Source organism: Trachemys scripta, chromosome 5, assembly GCF_013100865.1.
Source record: "Trachemys scripta elegans isolate TJP31775 chromosome 5, CAS_Tse_1.0, whole genome shotgun sequence".
Classification (NCBI taxonomy): domain Eukaryota; kingdom Metazoa; phylum Chordata; order Testudines; family Emydidae; genus Trachemys; species Trachemys scripta.
The window spans coordinates 30114786-30135019 of record NC_048302.1 but is presented as its reverse complement, the minus strand read 5'-3'; the positions used below and the strand labels follow the sequence as shown (position 1 = coordinate 30135019).

At 37.1% G+C, this 20234-nt stretch overlaps 1 protein-coding gene across 16 annotated transcripts in view; it reads left to right on the top strand.

The window, feature by feature from the left end:
• Nucleotides 1-20234, top strand: part of TBCK (TBC1 domain containing kinase) — a 232523-nt gene that overhangs the window by 53713 nt on the left and 158576 nt on the right. For 15 of the 16 annotated variants that reach the window (XM_034770805.1, XM_034770803.1, XM_034770799.1 and 12 more), the window contains 13 exons: nucleotides 1342-1483; nucleotides 2521-2581; nucleotides 4458-4519; nucleotides 5335-5396; nucleotides 7114-7268; nucleotides 8468-8606; nucleotides 10916-11015; nucleotides 13656-13705; nucleotides 14119-14248; nucleotides 15294-15392; nucleotides 18112-18174; nucleotides 19071-19197; nucleotides 19901-19951. In XM_034770805.1, coding sequence (XP_034626696.1) covers nucleotides 1342-1483; nucleotides 2521-2581; nucleotides 4458-4519; nucleotides 5335-5396; nucleotides 7114-7268; nucleotides 8468-8606; nucleotides 10916-11015; nucleotides 13656-13705; nucleotides 14119-14248; nucleotides 15294-15392; nucleotides 18112-18174; nucleotides 19071-19197; nucleotides 19901-19951 — 1241 coding nt within the window. The remainder of the gene's footprint in view (nucleotides 1-1341; nucleotides 1484-2520; nucleotides 2582-4457; nucleotides 4520-5334; nucleotides 5397-7113; nucleotides 7269-8467; nucleotides 8607-10915; nucleotides 11016-13655; nucleotides 13706-14118; nucleotides 14249-15293; nucleotides 15393-18111; nucleotides 18175-19070; nucleotides 19198-19900; nucleotides 19952-20234) is intronic. The other variant, XM_034770808.1, reaches the window with a different exon arrangement.

Sequence of the window (20234 nt, the reverse complement as noted above, 5' to 3'; positions counted from 1 at the left end):
TAAAAAGAACAGGAGTACTTGTGGCACCTTAGAGACTAACAAATTTATTAGAGCATAAGCTTTCGTGGACTACAGCCCACTTCTTCGGATGCATACCGAAGAAGTGGGCTGTAGTCCACGAAAGCTTATGCTCTAATAAATTTGTTAGTCTCTAAGGTGCCACAAGTACTCCTGTTCTTTTTACGGATACAGACTAACACGGCTGCTACTCTGAAACCTGTTGGTATGTGTAATTCATTTTGTGTCTTAGCTTTCCTGATTTTGTCCCCACATACTAGCCCTATTCTTTTGGACTGATCTTTAGCAATTTGTCTGTTGTCCTCTGCCTTCAGATTTGCAACCAATTCCTCTTTGTGTGAGGAGGACTGCCCCCTTGGTTGCTTCTTCCACGTTCTGAAACAAGAAGTGGTCCCCAACACATTCCAAGAACCTATTGTTTCAAAATCTTTTATAGTTCCCTGTAAGTGAGAGAATGGTTTCTTCAACTTCTGAATTATATTGGTTCTCAAAGTTTTACAGTCTCATTCTCTGTTGCCCCCTTGCTTTTTTTCCTGTGTCCTTATTAGTAACTTCCTCTATATGTATCTCTTTTTGTACACACAAGGTGAAATTGTTTCACTTCAGTATCTTTCTGGCTCCTGTAGTCAGGCTTCTTGTGATGCTTTGTAATCTTTGGGACATTTTTTAACTGACAACGGACCTTTGGCTTCTGAAGCTTCAAACATCAACAGCTGTGGTCTCTCTACCCCAAAAAGTTGACTTCTCAGTTTTAAGTATTGTACCATCTATTGCTGATTCATACTGAACAAGCTTTAAATGGAAAAAAAAAATTAAGATGAGTTGTTGAGGCCATTGTTGTTTTTTATTTTTTGGTTTATTTTCCATCTGTTGCTAAACTAACTTAAAAGTTGTCTGATGGCTATGAACTAAATATTGGGAATGATATAATTGTTAACATTATGAAGAAATCAACAAGGAAGAACACATACTGAAAAAGCACTTGTAATATTAGGTTAAATACAAGCATACGGTAAAGTTTAATGAACATTTTCTCTGTTGTGTAAGACACTTTAAAAAAAAAAATCTTGCCACCATTCACTCCTGCTCACAAAAAATACTTGTATAAAGAAAAAAATTGATTTTTCATATACTCGATATTACAGTGGCTCTCTGTCTGCACAGTTTGACCTACTATGCTTTCGGGGCATTCTAAGTTGCTGTGCACTTTTAGTGAGTTTGCTTTTATCCAATTTTTTTTTTTCAGTACAAGAACTTATTTTTACTAGTGTAGTTGACAATGTCTTAATGTACAAATTCTTACCTCTTGTTGCATTGTTATAGGTACCCATCATACCTGGCACCTGAAGTAATTGCACAGGGATTTGTCAAACCTAGTGATCACACTCAGTGTGAGAAGCTGCTGCCCTCTGGCCCTAAATCAGATGTGTGGTCTCTTGGTATTATTTTATTTGAGCTTTGTGTGGTATGTTACTGAGTAATTCTTGTATGTTTGATTATATGACACTCAGTGAAGAATTTTGTGTACACGTGTTTTCACTTAGTACCTATGTCAACTCAAGAAAAGCCGTTTTGCACGTAATGGTTAAATTAACAATAACTATTCAGTGGATACTAATGATACTTACTATTGGAGCATAACACTGGGAAAACTCATCCTGTCACCAAAGAATTGAGTTCCTGTGTGGTGTCATGGATTTATACAGAAGATGTTGCCTGTTGGCTCCATGACTTCAGATAAATTCCAGCAACTTAGTTTTCACTAGCTATACATGATAAATTGGACTTCTTTATCACAAAGATCATAACGTTCTATTATTCAGACAGTAAAAATGTTTGTCTTTAATCTTATTTCATTAAACAGAATTTAAGTTATCTGAATTATATGGTCAGGGCAGTGGAATTCAATGGTTAGAACAAGCCATTGGAAATCCGGAATCTTAGCTTCGGTTTCCTGCTTTGCTAGACTTGCTCTGTGACCTCAGACAAGTTATTTAACCTCTTTGAATGGCTTCCTCATCTGTAAAATGGGAATAACATTGGTTGAAAGCCACCCTATATAAGAGCAAACTATGACTATTTGTCGTAGACATTAAAAACTAAATCTTAATTATAGTTGTTCATAGTGATGTGAAAGATTACACAATATTTCCATGGTAATGTATGTGTTTTTAAAATCCTATTCTTTTTGAGTTAATAAAAAATCAGATTCATTAAGAAAGCTCATTAGGGGTACATCCCTGAATTTACTTCCAGTTTTAAAAAACAACCCCCAAAAGGTAAACAAACAAACATAAATAAATCTTATGGTCATGATAGTGGAATGGTAGATTTGCTCTAGTTAAGGTTGAGAGTTGCTTACTGTCTAACAGATAACTTTTCTAAGAGTTCTAAAACCTACAGCTGACCCTGACTTTCTTTATATATACTTAGGGTTGCACAGGGCATGTACATGTGACAGATTGACATTTAATTGTTGACATAATTTTCTATTCCATTCAGGGTAGAAAACTGTTCCAGAGCTTGGATATAGCTGAAAAACTAAAACTTCTGCTTACATTAGGTGAGTGACCTAAATGTAACTACAGGGTTCAATGCCGGTCTTCTAAGTTCCCAAATAAATCTATAATCGGGCAATAAGTAAACTCAGGATGCACGTGCCTAAGACAAATTAATTTTGGAGATGCAATTTTGGAAAGATAATGGGCATCTAGCAGCTTCCCTTGAGCTGGTATAGGGGAGCAGCAGCAACTGTGTGCCAGATATGCACAGTGAAGGAGCATTGTGCTTGTAGTGTGTTGAATGGTGGGGTAGAGGAGGAGTTGCTGAGAGGAGCCAGTTCTGATGGTTATTTATTATTTGGTATAAACAAGTCAAGAACACCAGTCTCTGTGCCAAAGATATTAGTATGCAAGCCACTAAACAGATAAAGGGTTGGATGGAAGGATAACTGTTCAGGCAGTGACAAGCATGTCTTGCTAGTTCTAGATTCTTTTAGTTATAGTCGTCTTTTTTTTAATTTGTCGACCGTGCTATAGACACGGAGGTGTAGGTGTGATTTGAATGAGATGAGGCTAGTAGAAAGACTTAACAGTTTTTAAAATGCCATTCAAGCTTCTTTAAAAAGAAAGACCTACAGCAAAGTGGGAGTGCTGCGACAGACTGACCTGGGAACTATCAAGTGTGAGGGTCCTCAAATTGAGACCTGAGGACACATGTTAAATTGGTCTAAAGCTGTCTGCAGTACCTGTAAAGTTAGCTACTGTTAACACAAATTTTTCTTCAGCAAATTTTCTTTCTAAATCTCTCACTATTTTGAATAGTTATTTGATCACAAAATAAAACCCGTGGAAGCTGTCACTGTTTCAGAATGTACCTGTATTCCTCCTCGCCATGGTCCACTCCAGGAGTGTCTAGTCAGGTCTCTAGCCTTTACCTGTCTTTGAGCCGGATTTTAAGACAGCCCAGGTTCCTGCCTTACACTGTGATATCCCCAGCAAGTCAATTTGCTTAAAGGCCAGCACCTGTGCTTTGCTTTCTCCCTGAGGATTATGAACAACATATCGTGGGCAGTGACAAGTTACCACACAGCTCTTTCTAAATAAGCACATTTATTCTTAAGGTGAAAGTATTAGGAAGAAAGCATAATAAAAAACAATAAACAGACTTAAACACACACTAAATACGTCAGGAGCCACCTGGCAGTTTTAATGAACTCTAGGAGGTCAAAGCCTGTCCAATCCTTCCTCAAGGATCCGGGCCCGCATTGGGCAGCAGGTCCTGTTGGTTTGTAGGATCAGAAAGAAGGCCCTGAGTCAGTTTAAACACAGCCTTTTTATGCCAAAAGCCTGTTGGTTTCTGGAAAACCCAATCTGAACCAGTATATGCAAGCCTCCCCAGGATGTGGTTTCTCTCTGGAGGTGTTTACAGCCTAAGTGATTCATCTTAACCACCCTACCACACACATACTGTCTATTGTTCCCAGAAGATTTGTGGTAAACCTCCCACAGTGGTCCATAAACTTAATATGATATGGTCCTCAAAGATATTTCATGGGATTCCTATTTTTAAAGGAAAAAAACCTAGAAATTGTAAAGCTCTCAGATGCTATTGTGATGTCACCATAAAGCCAATGAGGAGTTCATTGGCACCTTAGAGACTAACAGATTTATTTGGGCATAAGCTTTTGTGGGTAAAAAAACCTGCTTCTTCAGATGCTTATGCCCAAATAAATCTGTTAGTCTTTAAGGTGCCACCGGACTCCTCATTGTTTTTGTGGATACAGACTAACATGGCTACCCCTCTGATACTTGACATAAAGCCAATCAGTCAAATAAATACTTTAAGAAATTGGGGGTGGGGGAACTTTCTTTGTGTCTTTTTAAACAGTACCACTTTCTCATTATAATCTTTGTTCTTCCTACTGTTCTATTTTGTAGGCTGTGTGGATGACATTGTAACCGTATTAGCTGAAGAACATGGTTGTCTGGACATTATTAAGGTTGGTGAATTAGTCCACTCATCAGTGTTTTCTTAACTGAAATTACTTGTTTTGTATGTTTTATTGGATTCATCCTTTTTTCTTCTTTGCTGAAGTGAATTCAGTCCAAAAGATTTGTAACTTACTTGATTACTTTGATTTCCATAGTATTTTTTACTATAGTGATATTTTAGACTTTAGATGCTGAAATGCATAGGGCCATCAGTATTCAGAAGACCTCCATCCTTTCCCAAAATTACTGACAATCCAAATAAAATGTAGACAATACTTTTCAGACTCTCATGATACACTAGTAGAAGACCCAGTCTTCAAGTGTTGCAGATTTTTAAAATCTGTTTTTGGTGTTGTAATGACGAGTGAGCTAATCTGTGATGCTGTAATAATTCTATTAGTATATAATTACACAGCTGAGTCCAGATTTTCAAAAGCAACTAGTGATTGTGGTTGGCTCAATTTTTGGGGGTCCAGGCTGAGAAACTACAAAGGGGTGGAATGATTTTTTTCAGGGGCGAGAATGCCTCATGTTTTAAGGCTTCTCAAATGGGACATCCAAAACCCAGTTTTGAAAATCTTGGCTTTAATATGTTAATTCTGACTTCTAGAACATTTTCTCCAAACTAAAAACTATACTCATGACAGAGTAGCTGTAACATTTTAGACCCTGATCCAGCTAAATCCTTAAGTATATATGTAGTCCCATTGACTTCAGTAAAACTACTTATGTACTTAAAGTTTAATGTATGCTTATGTGGCTGGCTGGATCAGTGTAGTAGTAATCAATTGTTGATAATATTTTTTCACCTTTTATGTTCCAGGACCTTCCTGAAAATGCCATAGCTCTGCTGAAGAAATTCCTTACATTTCAACCTTCCAAAAGGTAAGTATTCAATCCAGATTTACAGTAAATTGAATAATTCTGCTGGGCCTAAAGCAATTAACTAGATGAAGCTGAACTGCATTCAGTATTAATATTGACATGTTACATAAAAGTGCATTCATGTATGCTCCTCCATATAGTAATGCATCAATTTATTACTTTTGCACTACTTTCCATCATCATTTTAACATTTCTTTTATATGTATTGCAAAAATATCTTGTGAGTAAAAAGTGGAAGCATGCTGTTTAAACCGGAATTATAGCATGCTAGATTAAACCAGAATTATAGCATCTGTTGCTGTAATTTTTCCCAAACAGGCTTGTGTTTTCCAGCCCATGACTAAACAGAACAGTACCAAAAATGACCATCCAATAGAGCTGTTTACCATATATGATTTTTTCTTTTTAAATTCCAAGAAAAAATATTTGGAATAATTGCATTGCAGGATGAAGCACTATGGGTAATTAATCAGAACTGAGACTAATCAACTCTGTTTGGGGAAAAGGGGAAATGTGCACATTTATGATGCTTGATGTCTAAAAATAAGTTATTTGAATCAGATCTCCTGATTATTTTTATTTTAATAAATAGTAAAAGACCAGCTTTATTCTTAAAAAAAGCAAGATTGAATCTTGGTGTTTGGAAGTAAACTATTTAGTCACTTTTAAGTTGACAGGTTTTACTGATTCCCTCTTTGGAAATTCGAGGTGTTTATTGTAGCTGTACCAGAACCAACATGATTGGTATTACTTCAAAACACATTCTTGCATGCTGTTGCTTGATGTGTTGTAGAATTCTTGGTCTCAGGATATTAGAGAGAAGAGGTGGGTGAGGAAATATTTTTAATGGGCCAACTTTTGTTGGTGAGAGAGAGACAAACGTTCGAGTTTACACAGAGCTCTTCTTCAGGTGACTTGAAAAAGAGCTCCATGTAAACTTGAAAGCTTGTGTGTCTCACCAACAGAAATTGGTCCAGTAAATGATACTATCTCACCCACATTGTTTCTAATGCACTAGCATGAGTGACCTCTCTTTTAAAAAAACACTTTAAGTATAGCATAGAGCTACTCACTAACTAAAGGTGAAAAAAGGCTCATTTATGACCAAAAGAATGCTGGATTGTCTCATTGTGTTAATGAGTTTATATCTTCAGTAAAGACAGAAGAGCCTAAGGCTAGGTCTATACTACCCGCCTGAATCGGCGGGTAGAAATCGACCTCTCGGGGATGGGACGCGACAATCGATCCCCGAATCGGCGCTCTTACTCCACCAGCGGAGGTGGTAGTAAGCGCCGCCGACAGAAAGCTGCAGAAGTCGATTTTGCCGCCGTCCTCACAGCGGGGTAAGTCGGCTGCGATACGTCGAATTCAGCTACGCTATTCACGTAGCTGAATTTGCGTATCTTAAATCGACTCCCCCCTGTAGTGTAGATGTACCCTCAGTTGGGTTGAGAATAAGAATGTTTCTACATAGATAGGCTGTGTGATGTAGAATATACAGAATTATTGTAAATAAAATTGCTCACAGTGAACTGATTGCCATATGAAGCTTTGCATTTTGATTTGATTAACAAGAACATTACTTTGGTGATATGAGAGTCCACGATCTTACCACGTTTGATTTTTTTTTTATATTAGCTTGATTTTTTTTTAATGGGCTTTACGTTTTTTTTTCCTTACTGTTCTTTTTTGCACTTTTTAAAATGTTTTACTCAAGGCCAACTCCAGACCAGTTACTGTGTGACAATGTGTTCAGTGAAGTGGCCTCTGTATACCCACCCTTCCACAAACCTGCCAGTCTGTTCTCCTCCTCTCTGAGATGTGCTAATTTAACTCTTCCAGAGGACATCGCTCAGCTGTGTAAAGGTAAAAGTGAGTAGCAGGGATGGGGTGCGGCAGAGAGAAAAGGGAAATAAATAAAATGTTGCCTGTAGAGGACAGAACATGAAGGAATTGACTTTTTTTTTTTTCCTGTTTACAGATTGCTAAAGTATTAATATTACATTCTTGTAGCAAGATCTTATTGTTTCCTAATGGTTAGTGAGTAGTATTAAGGGCTTATGTGTCTGTGGGGCCAATAGAGGACGGAGGGAGGGTATCTCTGATCTGTGTTCTTTGTTCACTTTATGCATTATCCTCTGTAATAGTCACCCATTCATTGTCCTTGAGCTGCAGTTTTTATGATGGTTTTTCAGCATAGTTCTGAGGTTTAGGTGCTGATTTTTTTTTTTCCCCATATTACTATGTGGTCATTTGCAGATGGGGCTCCTTGGACATATCATGTGAGGGTTGGCTGTAGCTCCATTATTAAAATTTACAAAGGCAGCCGGGTATTGGAAGTATTGGAAATCATAGGCTGTTGTCAGTTGTTATAAAGCACAATCTGTGTGGGAGAGGCTACATTTATAAAAGTCTATACTAAAACTTTGCACTTACCCGGCAGTATGTTCAAAAGAGATGGGATTTTCTTTTACTCCTGTTTGAAATCCCCACTTGAGTGAATGGGCTGCCATTATCCTTTCCGATAAGCTCAGAAGTTTCTTATTATTTTGGATATTCTTGTTCGTTAACATTGTGAAGCTAAAGTTACAGTTGTTAAAATTAAAGCTGAAGCCAGTACCAGCATGTGTGCTGCATGTGATATTTTGGTAAATCGAGGCTTTTAAACCTGAATTACTGGTTTTATCGTTGCTGTTTTACTTTTAGCTCTTTGTATTGTGGAAGAGAAATACATTTTGAATTATGGGTAAAATAAGCAAAAAACACACTTTCACTTAGTGTACTTATCTGATTTGCTCAGTTTTCTGGCACCAAATCAAACGGCAGACATTCTTTCACTTTTTTTTCTGAATGCAAGACAACCCTATAGTGTGTCCAGCTGCCTTTGTCTTCCCATGAGCCTTGCTTTAGATATTGCAAAGGGAAGATCACTTTTCTTCTAACTCTGCAGTAAGCCATATGACCTTTCAAATCTAATAATCTCTTTCTAACTAAGATGTGTTTAGAATGATTGTGAAAAACATGAACTGCTTAAAAGCTGTAATTCATTTTCATTTGGCTTCTGTTAATAGATGAAGACTGTGATTACCTAGCAGAAAGATCGATTGAGGAGGTATATTATCTCTGGTGTTTGGCTGGAGGAGACTTGGAGAAAGAACTTGTTAACAAGGAAATCATTCGATCAAAACCACCCATCTGCACGCTCCCCAAGTAAGGAAAGGAAAACACTTTTGGGGATGGAAACAGGAGGAAAGGGGTGGACAGAGAAGTGTAATTACTCCCCTTCTTCCCCCACCCCCAAAAAATTTGGTCTTTTTAGAAGTTCCAACTTCTTAGTTTCAGAGAGCAATTTGAAAACAACATCCTGAGTAATAGTAAAAGCCTCAATACTTCCACATATAAGCTACTATCATTCACTGTTATCCCACTTGATTTTACATCACCCACCCACACTTAATATTGCCTCTGAAAAATTTGCAATAGTGTATGGTTCAAAATACAAATTATCAACAGGCTGTAAGATTCCATTTCTTAATCAAATGATCATTTCCAGTATACCATAGCACTAAATGATGCTACATTACTCAGTACAAAAAGCTGCATATTTAGTTACTATGCAATTTAATAAATTAAAATAAAAACTTGCCAGTTCTGTTTACATTTACATAGACCTACAATCCCATACAGTCAACACATTTCACCAGAGATGAATCATTTTTTTCTTTTCATAAAAATTATATTCTACTGTACAGGATTTATGGAATTGTGACATAACTTAATGTACCCTGGAATTATATCCTTGTTGAAATCTTTACAATATGTTTAGGCTCTGGTCCTACAATGTGATATAAGTAGGTGGAGCCCTGTGCTCATGCAGATCAGATTGCAGGATTAGGTATTTAAGTAATATGTAAAATCAGCTGTGTATCTCCAACAGCATATTTATTTTTGCAGAGCAAAATAAGATGACAAAGTTAAGGTTTGGTTGGTGGCATGAGATGGGTGAAGTTTTAGTGAGTGCAAAGTAATAAGTACAAAATAACACATTAGAAAAAATAATCCCAACTATACATACAAAGTATTTCGTCACACAATGCACAGTTGCAAGAGGATGTTGTGAAGGCCAAAAGTATAACTGGGTTAAAAAAAGAATTAGATAAGTTCCTGGAAGATAGGTCTACCAATGGCTATTAGCCAAGATGGTCAGGGACACAACCCCATGCTCTGGGTGTCCCTAAACCTCTAACTGCCAGAAACTGAGACTGGATGATGGGATGGATCACTTGAGATCACCCTGTTCTGTTCATTCCCTCTGAAGCATCTTGCACTGGCCATTGTCAGAAGACCAGATACTGGGCTAGATGAACCATTGGTCTGACCCAATATGGCTGTTCTTATGAGTGATTATATGACAGCAGATAACTGACTCAACTCTTCATCTGTTAATTTTCAGAGTTTCGGGGGGTGGGTGGGAGGGGCGGAGAGTGTGTTTAAGCAGTAGAATTTTTGTGATGAAAATCATTTTGTGTGTTAGTTGGCCTCCATTAAAACACACTTCCATTGTTTCATTTTTAGTCACTTTTTTCACTTTTTTAAATGACTTTCTGTATTATTTGGATTGTAATCTCTCTCTCTCTCTCACTCACACATACATTTCTGCTTCTGAGTTTAATTAGTCCCATTAATATCTATACTGAAGATGAAATATTTCTTCATTCTATGGACAGATCCTAATTTCATCTCATTAGTGAGAAGCAAATAGAGAATCTGGTATTATAGATTCATAATTTCCAAGGCCAGAAGGGACCATTGTGATCTAGTCTGACCTACGTCCTGTATAACAAAGAGGGGAAAAAAACTACGTGGCCAAGTGCTCCCAGGATTTGAACCCATGACTTCTGGTGTAGAAGGTGGGAGCCTTACACCTGTGCCCATAGCCTGCCTAGACCCAGGTGAACTTAGTTTCTTGAAAATCAGCTCAGTACAGTATGTTCTAAAATACTCATTCTGTTGGATCACCCTCATTTGGATGTATCCATAGTTGTGAAGAATTACCCTGCTACAGCCACACAGATAAACACCTTACGAGATCCTTTTGAATGACAGAAATATTTATTTCCCCCTTCCCTCACAATGCAAGAAGCTGGTGTATTGCCCTCTGTTAATCCTGGTCTGTGCCAGGATGAGGAACAAAAGGGAATGTTAATCTCATTCCGTTCTGCTTTGAAGGAGCTGTAAATGGTATTCTGATATGTGTTCAGTATCTAGAAAACGTGAGAAATTCCATTTTTTTCATTCAGAATTATTTAAATATTACTAGCTTTTTGCACACTGCTTTTGAACGCAGTTCAATGTAGTCAGGAGTACGGTACAGTATAATTCTAGGAGTTAGTGTTTTATTTTTGTTGTTAAACAGCTGATGGATGTAAAATTTTGCTCTTTTTTTTTTTTTTTTTTAGTATGCGATATTATGTCCTTTAAAATAACTAGGAATTGGTATTTTGTCTTTCTCTTTAAAGCTTTTTGTTTGAAGATGGTGAGAGCTTTGGGCAAGGACGAGATAGAAGTTCCCTCCTAGATGACACAACTGTGATACTGTCGCTGTGTCAGCTCAGAAATGTAAGAAAAATGCATTCCCAGATGCCTAGAGAGACAAGGTGGGGAAGGTATTTTTTGGACCAGCTTCTGTTGGTGAGAGAAACAAGCTTTCGAGCTTATAGAGTTTTTCTGCAGGGCTGGGAAACGTACTCAGAGTGTCACAGCTTCATACATTTTACTATTTTACTAAATACATTTAGCTGTGACATTCTGTATACATTTCCCAGACCTGAAGAAGTGCACTGTGTATGCCAAAAGCTTCTCTCTTTCACCAACAGAAGTTGGTCCCATAAAAGATATTACCTCATCCATGTTGTCTCTCTATTATCCTGAAACCGACGCAGCTAAAACAATACTTCATACCTTCTTAGCTGCTTGTAACTCAATTGCAGAAACAATTTATATTTTAAGGAATGTAAGAGAACAAGTGCTGCTGTTCTTTCAAAATACCATTTCAGGCAGTCTTTCCTGGACACTTGCCTGCTCTGGATCCAATAGAAAATTCCTTGGCCAAAGTTAATTAGATTCTGAATTACATATAAAATAAAAAAGGAGAAATTACTGAACTGGGTTTTTTTGTTTTGTTTGTGATACTCAGTCCATTATGTTGTATTAGCTCTGTTTTTACTAGGTAATTGTGACATCCAGTGGTGGCTTAAGTTTAATAATAAAGAATGAGTGTTATCTATTTTTGCTTCAGATGGAACATCTTTCAGAAGTTTCATTTCTGTCTAAAGAACAGGAGTACTTGTGGCACCTTAGAGACTAACAAATTTAATAAATTTATTATTAAATTTGTTAGTCTCTAAGGTGCCACAAGTACTCCTGTTCTGATTTCTGTCTAAGGCTGGGTCTACACTACCCGCCTGAATCGGCGGGTAGAAATCGACCTCTCGGGGATCGATTTATCGTGTCCCGTTGGGATGCGACAATCGATCCCCGAATCGATGCTCTTACTCCACCAGCGGAGGTGGGAGTAAGCGCCGTCAACGGGAAGCCGCAGAGGTCGATTTTGCCGTCGTCCTCACAGCGGGGTAAGTCGGCTGCGATACGTCGAATTCAGCTACGCTATTCACGTAGCTGAATTTGCGTATCTTAAATCGACTCCCCCCTGTAGTGTAGATGTAGCCTAAGATCAGCTGACTTTACTAAATGACATGTTTACTATGGTTGCTGAGTTTCACATGGTTTAACCTCAGTCTTTGGAAACTTGAAACGAATCTGCAGCTGGTTAGGCAACTGGTTTTAAGAGATCACTCAAAGATTCCCTCAAAATTACTGAATATAGTTCTGTTTCACCTCCATTAATAAACCACATTGATTAAACAATAACTAATCAAATTATTGTTAGGGTGCTTTGGGTGATTGCTGATTCCAGGTTTTACCATATTTCTTACTGAAATATTATTTTTTCTCAATGTCAGTTTACGTGTTCGTTCACATGCGGTTTTTATTGTAGAGTTCTATGTTAATGCTGCGCAATTGGTATTTTGTATTTAAAGCAAAAAATAGTATCCAGTATTAGTTTGGGGGAAGATGCCATACAAAAATTAAATGGATGTTACAAATGGATAGCTCAGAATTTTGGTCCACTTTGGCCTGAAGCCCTTTAATTTCTAGAGTGTTACAGGAAATGAAGCATGAGGTAATCAAGTCTGTGCACTCCACATAAAAACATGCTGATGAAGCAACAAAACTGCACTATTTTACATTAATACATGAAAACTGACCAAAGAAATGTTTTATTAAAACATGCAGCAACTACATTGGGGTGAGTTTTTGGCACATAAAATCAAATATCCATGCCTAAAGGAACAAATGCAGTAGTGGATAAATATAGAGAGCTTTCATTTTTGAGAGGATACTAGCCTGAATCTTGCTAATCTCTTAGCCAAACTTGCAGTGTTAGTTGAAAGATTTATCTTTATCTTTTGGAATCTTCCAAACACAGCTCATGGAACAGAGCACAATGATTGTAATCAAAAAAGGATCAGTGATGAATGAACTGAGAGTCTGAACTGCTCTGTCAATCCCCAGGGGAGATGGCACTATACCTTCAAGTTAAAGATTGAACTGCATAACAGAACACTGCAGGGAAGATGGCATTAAACTTAAAGCACATCGCACTGAAGATGTCTATAAACTTCAGGCTTTAAATCCAGTCTCACCTGCCTGTCACCTTTTCCAAGAACGTCTCTATTACTGTCCATCTCTCAGATGTCAATACTAAAAATGATTAATTAGCATAATTTTATTTATTATGTAACAAGCAGTACCAAAATCTGTTGTTGGTTTGTAGCTACCTGAATCAAAAGTTTTTGTCAAAGAAAAAGAAAACAGCCATTTAACAGTGTTAAACATTCCCACATACTAATAGGTTATGTGAATAGGATTAATTTTCAGATTTGCTCAAAGTGTAAACAGAATAGCTTCCATTGATTTTTTTTAAGAGTCGTCCTATTAAATTTTGCATACTACTTATCATTTAAGGGTGGACATTCCTTCTTTATCAGAACTAAATTAAAATTTAGGCAAATATTAGTACAAACAGTTAAAACTGACTAGTTATAAGTGAATACTTTTCATATTCCTCTAACTGTACCCATTAAGGTACTGAGAAGCATTTTGATATTAAATACTTTTTTTTAATCTTAATTTCAGAGACTGAAAGATGTTGGTGGGGAAGCATTTTATCCATTGCTTGAGGATGAGTAAGTATATATAATAGCATTCATTATTTTTGAGTGGTGGTTTGTATTATAGTGGAACATTGCACAACTGGACCAAGGTTTTCACAAAGAGAAATCTAGTGTTCACCTCCTATATCCTATTTAGACTCCTGAAGTCAATAGGAGCTGCTGTCTGCTCAGCACTTTAGAAAATAGGTCTGCTTATTTAGGTGTCTAAATGTGAACTGAGAAGCTTAACTTTACCTGGTCTTGCAAATCTGGGCTTTGGTAATTAATGTATAGCACTGAGGGCACAAATGCTGATTTTGAAATTTTGATCTTCTTTCAAAATTGTTTTCTAACTTAACACCACTTTCCAGTATAGATTCTTCTTTTTACATCTAATTGCATTTGTTATTTAGCCAGTCTTCACTGCCTTTCTCACTCTATTCCAGGCAGTCAAATTTACCCCATTCAAACAGTAATAATGAGCTATCCGCAGCGGCCAATCTTCCTCTGATCATCCGAGAGAGGGACACAGAGTACCAGCTACACAGAATTGTTCTGTTTGACAGGCTACTGAAGGTATGGAGTTTTAACAGTACTGCAGTAATCCCAGTTATCCATTAATTGAATGGATTAATTGATTCAGTTAATTAATTAGAGATTTCTAAAGAACTAAGCAATTGCAAGTGCAAGCAGAGAAGTGAGAGAGTAAGGAGAGAGGAATATAGAAGAGAACTAGGTGCAGAAGTGAATCCAAGAGAAGAGGGAAAATAGGAGTTAGGAGAAACTGCAAAAAGAAGAGGCAATTATAGAAATCCCTACAATAAGAAAGGCCTTAAAAATATAAATAGAAATACAATCTGAGTCATTACTATTAACACAGTTGCATATGAGAGAGGACACTGAAGCATCTCATATATTTTCTAACAGCAGTGGGCAGTGCACACTGCTACCAAATTAAATGTGAGTGGTGTAGCCTCAGATAGGACAGTAACACTTTTGCATTGCACATTCTGGACTGAACACTCTTCTTGCACATTCAAACAGTACTAGTCTGTACTGTGATATCACTGTGGAGGGAGAGAGGTTTATTCTTATGGCATGGTATTTTGAATTTTCTCAGCAATATGATTGTACACACTTTCATGTGGCACATGTGTGTAAGAATACACATAAGTACTCATAAGATAAGTGATGGGTTCATTCTGATTTTTTTTTTATACATTGTAATAAGTATTGCACTAACTCTGCAACGTTTTTTAAAAAGTCAGGTATATATACTATGAAAAAAATACTTAATGCAGAAGAAATTAGAAACTGCAGACATTACTTGTATTTAAACTTTTCAAATGTAACAAAACGTGAAAGGCACTTTCTTTCCTGTAAAAAGGATGTTGGACTGGATTATCTGAAGCAATAAAAGTAAATGCTTAATCCTTGTCTTTTAGAGATGAATGCATCTCTTTTAGATTGTAAAATTTATATACATTAATTAAGTGTAAGCAGATTTACTGTGTTTGACTCCAGTGGTGGAGAAATTTTTCCTAAAGGAAGGATCTTGTTGGTTTCAAGAAAGTAGTGTGTGTTGTTTTTATTTATTTATTTATTTATGTATTTATTGCAGGCTTATCCATACAAAAAAAATCAAGTCTGGAAGGAAGCCAGAGTTGACATACCTCCACTTATGAGAGGTTTAACCTGGGCTGCCCTGCTGGGGGTTGAGGTAAGAGTAAGAGAGAGGATGATTCACACTAATTACAGATACTAGGGAGGGATGAAGATTGGATAGGTACATTTTGTACTATTTGGAACAATGAAGTGAGAATAATATTTGAAACTATGTGAATAAATACAATGTTGGGGCAATTTTTGCTTCACTTCATGATTTCCGTTCTATAAAGCCAAGGAATGTTGAACTTGCCTGGGTTTCAGTTCATTTTTGACTTTTCAAAAAAAGATAAGTGCCTAGGCATCCTTGGCAATATTTAAAAATGCCACTGCAATTTAACAACAATATATTATTATTATTATAACTCCAACAAATACACTTAGCAATCCCCTCCCCAATCAACAAGGGCTAGAAAAAAATCTCCTTTCCATCCTACTATGATCTTCCAGGGTGCAATTCAGACTAGTGAAGGGTTGTCACTATTAGCTGTGCAACCTGGGGTGCCTTCAATGCTTCTCTGCTGTAGCTCCCAGTGTAGGCTATTCACAAACAGCATGCAGGTCATATCCTGAGTGTCTAGGTATATCCATAGTCCTGGTCCAGCAGCTCTGATCCCAGCAGCCTGTCAGCAAACACCAGCCACAGTCTGGCTTCTAGCAGCCTTGGTTACTACTTGCAGGGTGACCCCACTGTACTCCCAGGCCTGGATTTTCCCCAAAAAACATGTGTTTTGCACTGTGCAAACCTCTTCTGGACAGTCCAGGTGTATTAGGTCCGTTGCTCTTTTAAAGTAAGATAAGATCCCATGGGAAGCAAGCTTAAGGGGAAAAACAGTTCAAGAGAGTTGGCAGTTTTTCAAAGAGAGATTATTAAGTGCACAAAAACAAACTATCCCACTGTGTAGGAAAGATAGGAAGTATGGCAAGGGACCACGCTTGCTTAACCAGGAGATCTTTAATGATCTGAAACTGAAAAAAGAGTCCTACAAAAAGTGGAAAATAGGTCAAATTACAAAGGGTGAATATAAACAAATAACACAGATATGTAGGGACAAAATTAGAAAGGCACAAAATGAGATTAAACCAGCTAGTGATATAAAGGGTAACAAGAAAACATTCTACAAAGACATTAGAAGCAAGAGGAAGACCAAGGGTAGGGTAGGTCTGTTATTCAGTGGGGGTTGGGAGGGGGAACAATAACACAAAATGTGGAAATGGCAGAAGTGCTAAATGACTTTTTTTGTTTGTTTTTCACCAAAAAGTTTGGTAGCAATTGGACATCTAACTTAATGACAGTGAAAATGAGGTAGACTCAGAGGCTAAAATAGGGAAAGAACAAGTTAGAAATTACCTAGACAAATAAGATGTCTTCAAGTCACCAGGGCCTGATGAAATACATACTAGAATACTCAAGGAGCTGAGAGAGGAGATATCTGAACCATTAGCAGTTATCTTTGAAAAGTCATGGAAGACAGGATAGATTCTGAAAAGGGAAGTATAGTGCCAATCTATAAAAAGTGGAACGAGGACAACCTGGGGAATTACACACCCGTAATTTCTTAACTTCAGTACCCCGAAAGATAATGGAGCAAATAATTAAGCAATCAATTTGCAAACACCTAGATGATAATAAGGTGATAAGTAACAGTCAGCATGGATTTGTCATGAACAAATTGTGTCAAACGAACCTGATAGCTTTCTTTGACAGTGTAACAAGCCTTGTGGATGGGGGCGGGGGGAGTGGTAGATGAGATCTATCGTGACTTTAGTAATGCTTTTGATATTGTCTCGCATGACTGTCTCATAAATAAACTACTACTATAAGGTGAGTGCATAACTGGATGGAAAACCATTCCCAGAGAGTAATCAGTGGTTAACAATCAAGCTGGAAGGGCATATTGAGTGGGGTCCTGCATGGATCAGTTCTGGGTCCAGTTCTATTCAATATTTTCATCAGTGATTTAGAGAATGGCATAGAGAGTACATTTATAAAGTTTGCGGACGATACCAAGCTGGGAGGGTTGCAAATGCTTTGGCATTTAGGATTAAAATTTAAAATGATCGGGGCAAACTGAAGAAATGGTCTGAAGTAAATAGGATGAAATTCAGTAAGGACAAATGCAAAGTACTCCACTTCGGAAGGAACAATCAGCAAACATCATTCTGGGATGTATTAGTAGGAGTGTTGTAAGCAAGACACGAGAAGTAATTCTGCTGTAGTCTGCGCTGATTAGGCCTCAACTGGAGTATTGTGTCCAGTTCTGGGTGTCACATTTCAGAAAACATATGGACAAATTGGAGAAAGTCCAGAGAAGAGCAACAAAAATGATTAAAAGTGTAGAAAACATGATGTATGAGAGAATATTGGAAAAAATAGGTTTGTTTAGTCTGGAGAAGAAAAGACTGAGGGGGTGGTCATGATAACAGTTTTCCAGTACATAAAAGATTGTTACAAGGAGGAGGGAGAAAATTTGTTCTCTTTAACCTCTGAGGATAGGACAAAAAACATGGGAGATTTAGGTTGGACATTAGCAAAAACTTCCTAATTGTCAGGGTGGTTAAGCACTGGAATAAATTGCCTTGGGAAGTTGTGGAATTTCCATCTTTGGATGACAAACACCTGTTGGGTATGGTCTAGATAATACTTAGCCCTGCTGTGAGTGCAGGGGTCTGGACTAGAAGACCTTTTGAGGTCCCTTGTAGTCCTACATTTCTATGATTCTGTACATTCTAAGGGCTTTTTGTTTATTTAACGTGTTCTTCTTACACTTTAGGGTGCCATTCAAACAAAATATGATGCCATTGATAAGGACACTCCAATTCCTACAGATAGACAAGTAAGATTCCTTTTTAGTTTCAAGTACTGTCACTTAAGATAATGCCAAAGGTTTTTTCCTCCTATTAACTTGTAAGTCAACTGTTTTACTGCAGCTGATGCTGCTGATTGTTATTTAATGTTAATGTTTTTTCTCCCAGTTTTGTAATATGCTTTTTCTGCACAAAGCAAATTGGAGGGCCACCAAAAACAAACAATAGTAACACAAATTTAACAAATACATACAATGAAATCTTGTATTTGAGTCAAAAACAATATTTTGAAACAACCAAAGGTAAAGATGTCATAAACAACCTAGCAAATATTTAAAAAAAAAAAAAAGTCCCTTTCCCCTCAACACTTACTATGCACCTTGGAATTAGATTCTGAAAGACACACATCATCCCCAAATCCCATCAGCTTCAACTGATGCTGAAGGCATGCAGTACTCGGCGGAAATGGGTTCCTGTTTAGTTAGGTTCTCCAAGAAGTCCTGTCAAATAGTAAATGGCTAACGTCCTACCAAATGGCTTTTCAACTAGCCCAAGAATTTTTTTTCATCAAATTGGGCCTTTTATTACAATAAAGAACTAAGTGACATTAGCATCCTGAGAGATGCAATTTGAGAGTTGAGCTAGAAATCAGTACAACAAAAAATGCCCTTTTTTATTTTTGAGGGGAGGGGGCTGTATTTCAAAAGAATTCTTTTGTATTTTTAATCTGTGTGAGCAACTCATGGAATGCTCCCTTTTCCCCCAGTTCTGTTTTTGAAGGTGAGGAAGAAAATGGATTATGTTTATGTTGGTGGTCTGACCTAAATGCCTTGGCTGCATTCCAGTTCTTTCAATGTTGTGGGATTTCTGTGGTGCCACCTCTAATATCCCTGTTCTCTTTTTTTTATGTTTGTCTGTATTGCAGATTGAGGTTGATATTCCTCGCTGTCATCAGTACGATGAGCTGCTGTCATCGCCAGAGGGTCATGCAAAGTTTAGACGGGTATTGAAGGCCTGGGTAGTTTCCCATCCTGATCTTGTGTACTGGCAAGGTGCGTTCAACATGTTAATAAGTTTAACCATTCAGTTGGAAATCTGTACAAAAGGGAAGATTTACTTTAAAATATATAGACGCTTCCTAAGTAGATCAAAACCAAACACACACGTTTCTTTTCTCTGCTGTTTCTTTTTTCTTGTTCAGGAGAATTTAAACTTGGATTCAGTTGTTCATTTACAGCTGTCAATGTAGAAATGTCTGGAGAATATATCTGTGGATTACTGAAAATCTAGTGTTCTTATACTTTCCATTCTATTTGTAATGCAAATTTGCCCCAATTGTGTTTTATAAAAATTGATCTTTCGTCTTGCATTTTAGCATTCCTTAAACTTCATCCACTTTGTTTTTAAAATGTTCTGTTGGCTAATGCTACTTAGTGCAAAGTTAAAACTGCACTAAACAGTTATTAAGTTAGATTTTTTGGGGAGTAACTTGCTGGAGCATTCCTGAAAAATGTGACAAGGCTGGAAAAAGTCCAAATAATCTACTTAGTGCTGTACTTCCAGGTTTTAAAATATTTTTATTTGCCTGCAGTTTTCATAATGTACTATATGGAGAAAAAATAAGGGTAACATTACAGGTGTCTTAATCCATCTTAAATATGTAAGTCTCTCTGATAAATGAATGCATTTATCTTATGTGTTATGATAGTGAAAGAGCAGCTTTTCATAGTTTCTTTGCATTTTTTCTTCCCTCAGGTCTTGATTCACTTTGTGCACCATTTCTGTACTTGAATTTTAACAATGAAGGTGAGTACCTTCTCTATAGAATAAAACCATATCTCCATCCACCTCATGTGCCCACGCATACAGTATGTACACACATGCTATATATACCACATTATATATCACAAACAGGTATAAACAAGATTTCAGTGAGTTTTAACTACAAGGGAAGTTTGAAACTTCAGTTCTATTACTAAAATCGTTCAGAACAAATGGTCTGTCACCCAGTGCTAAATTTTCTTGAAGGATTTATTTTTAAATTAATTTTACTAAAAACTAATTACCAGATTCACTTGCGGATACTGAG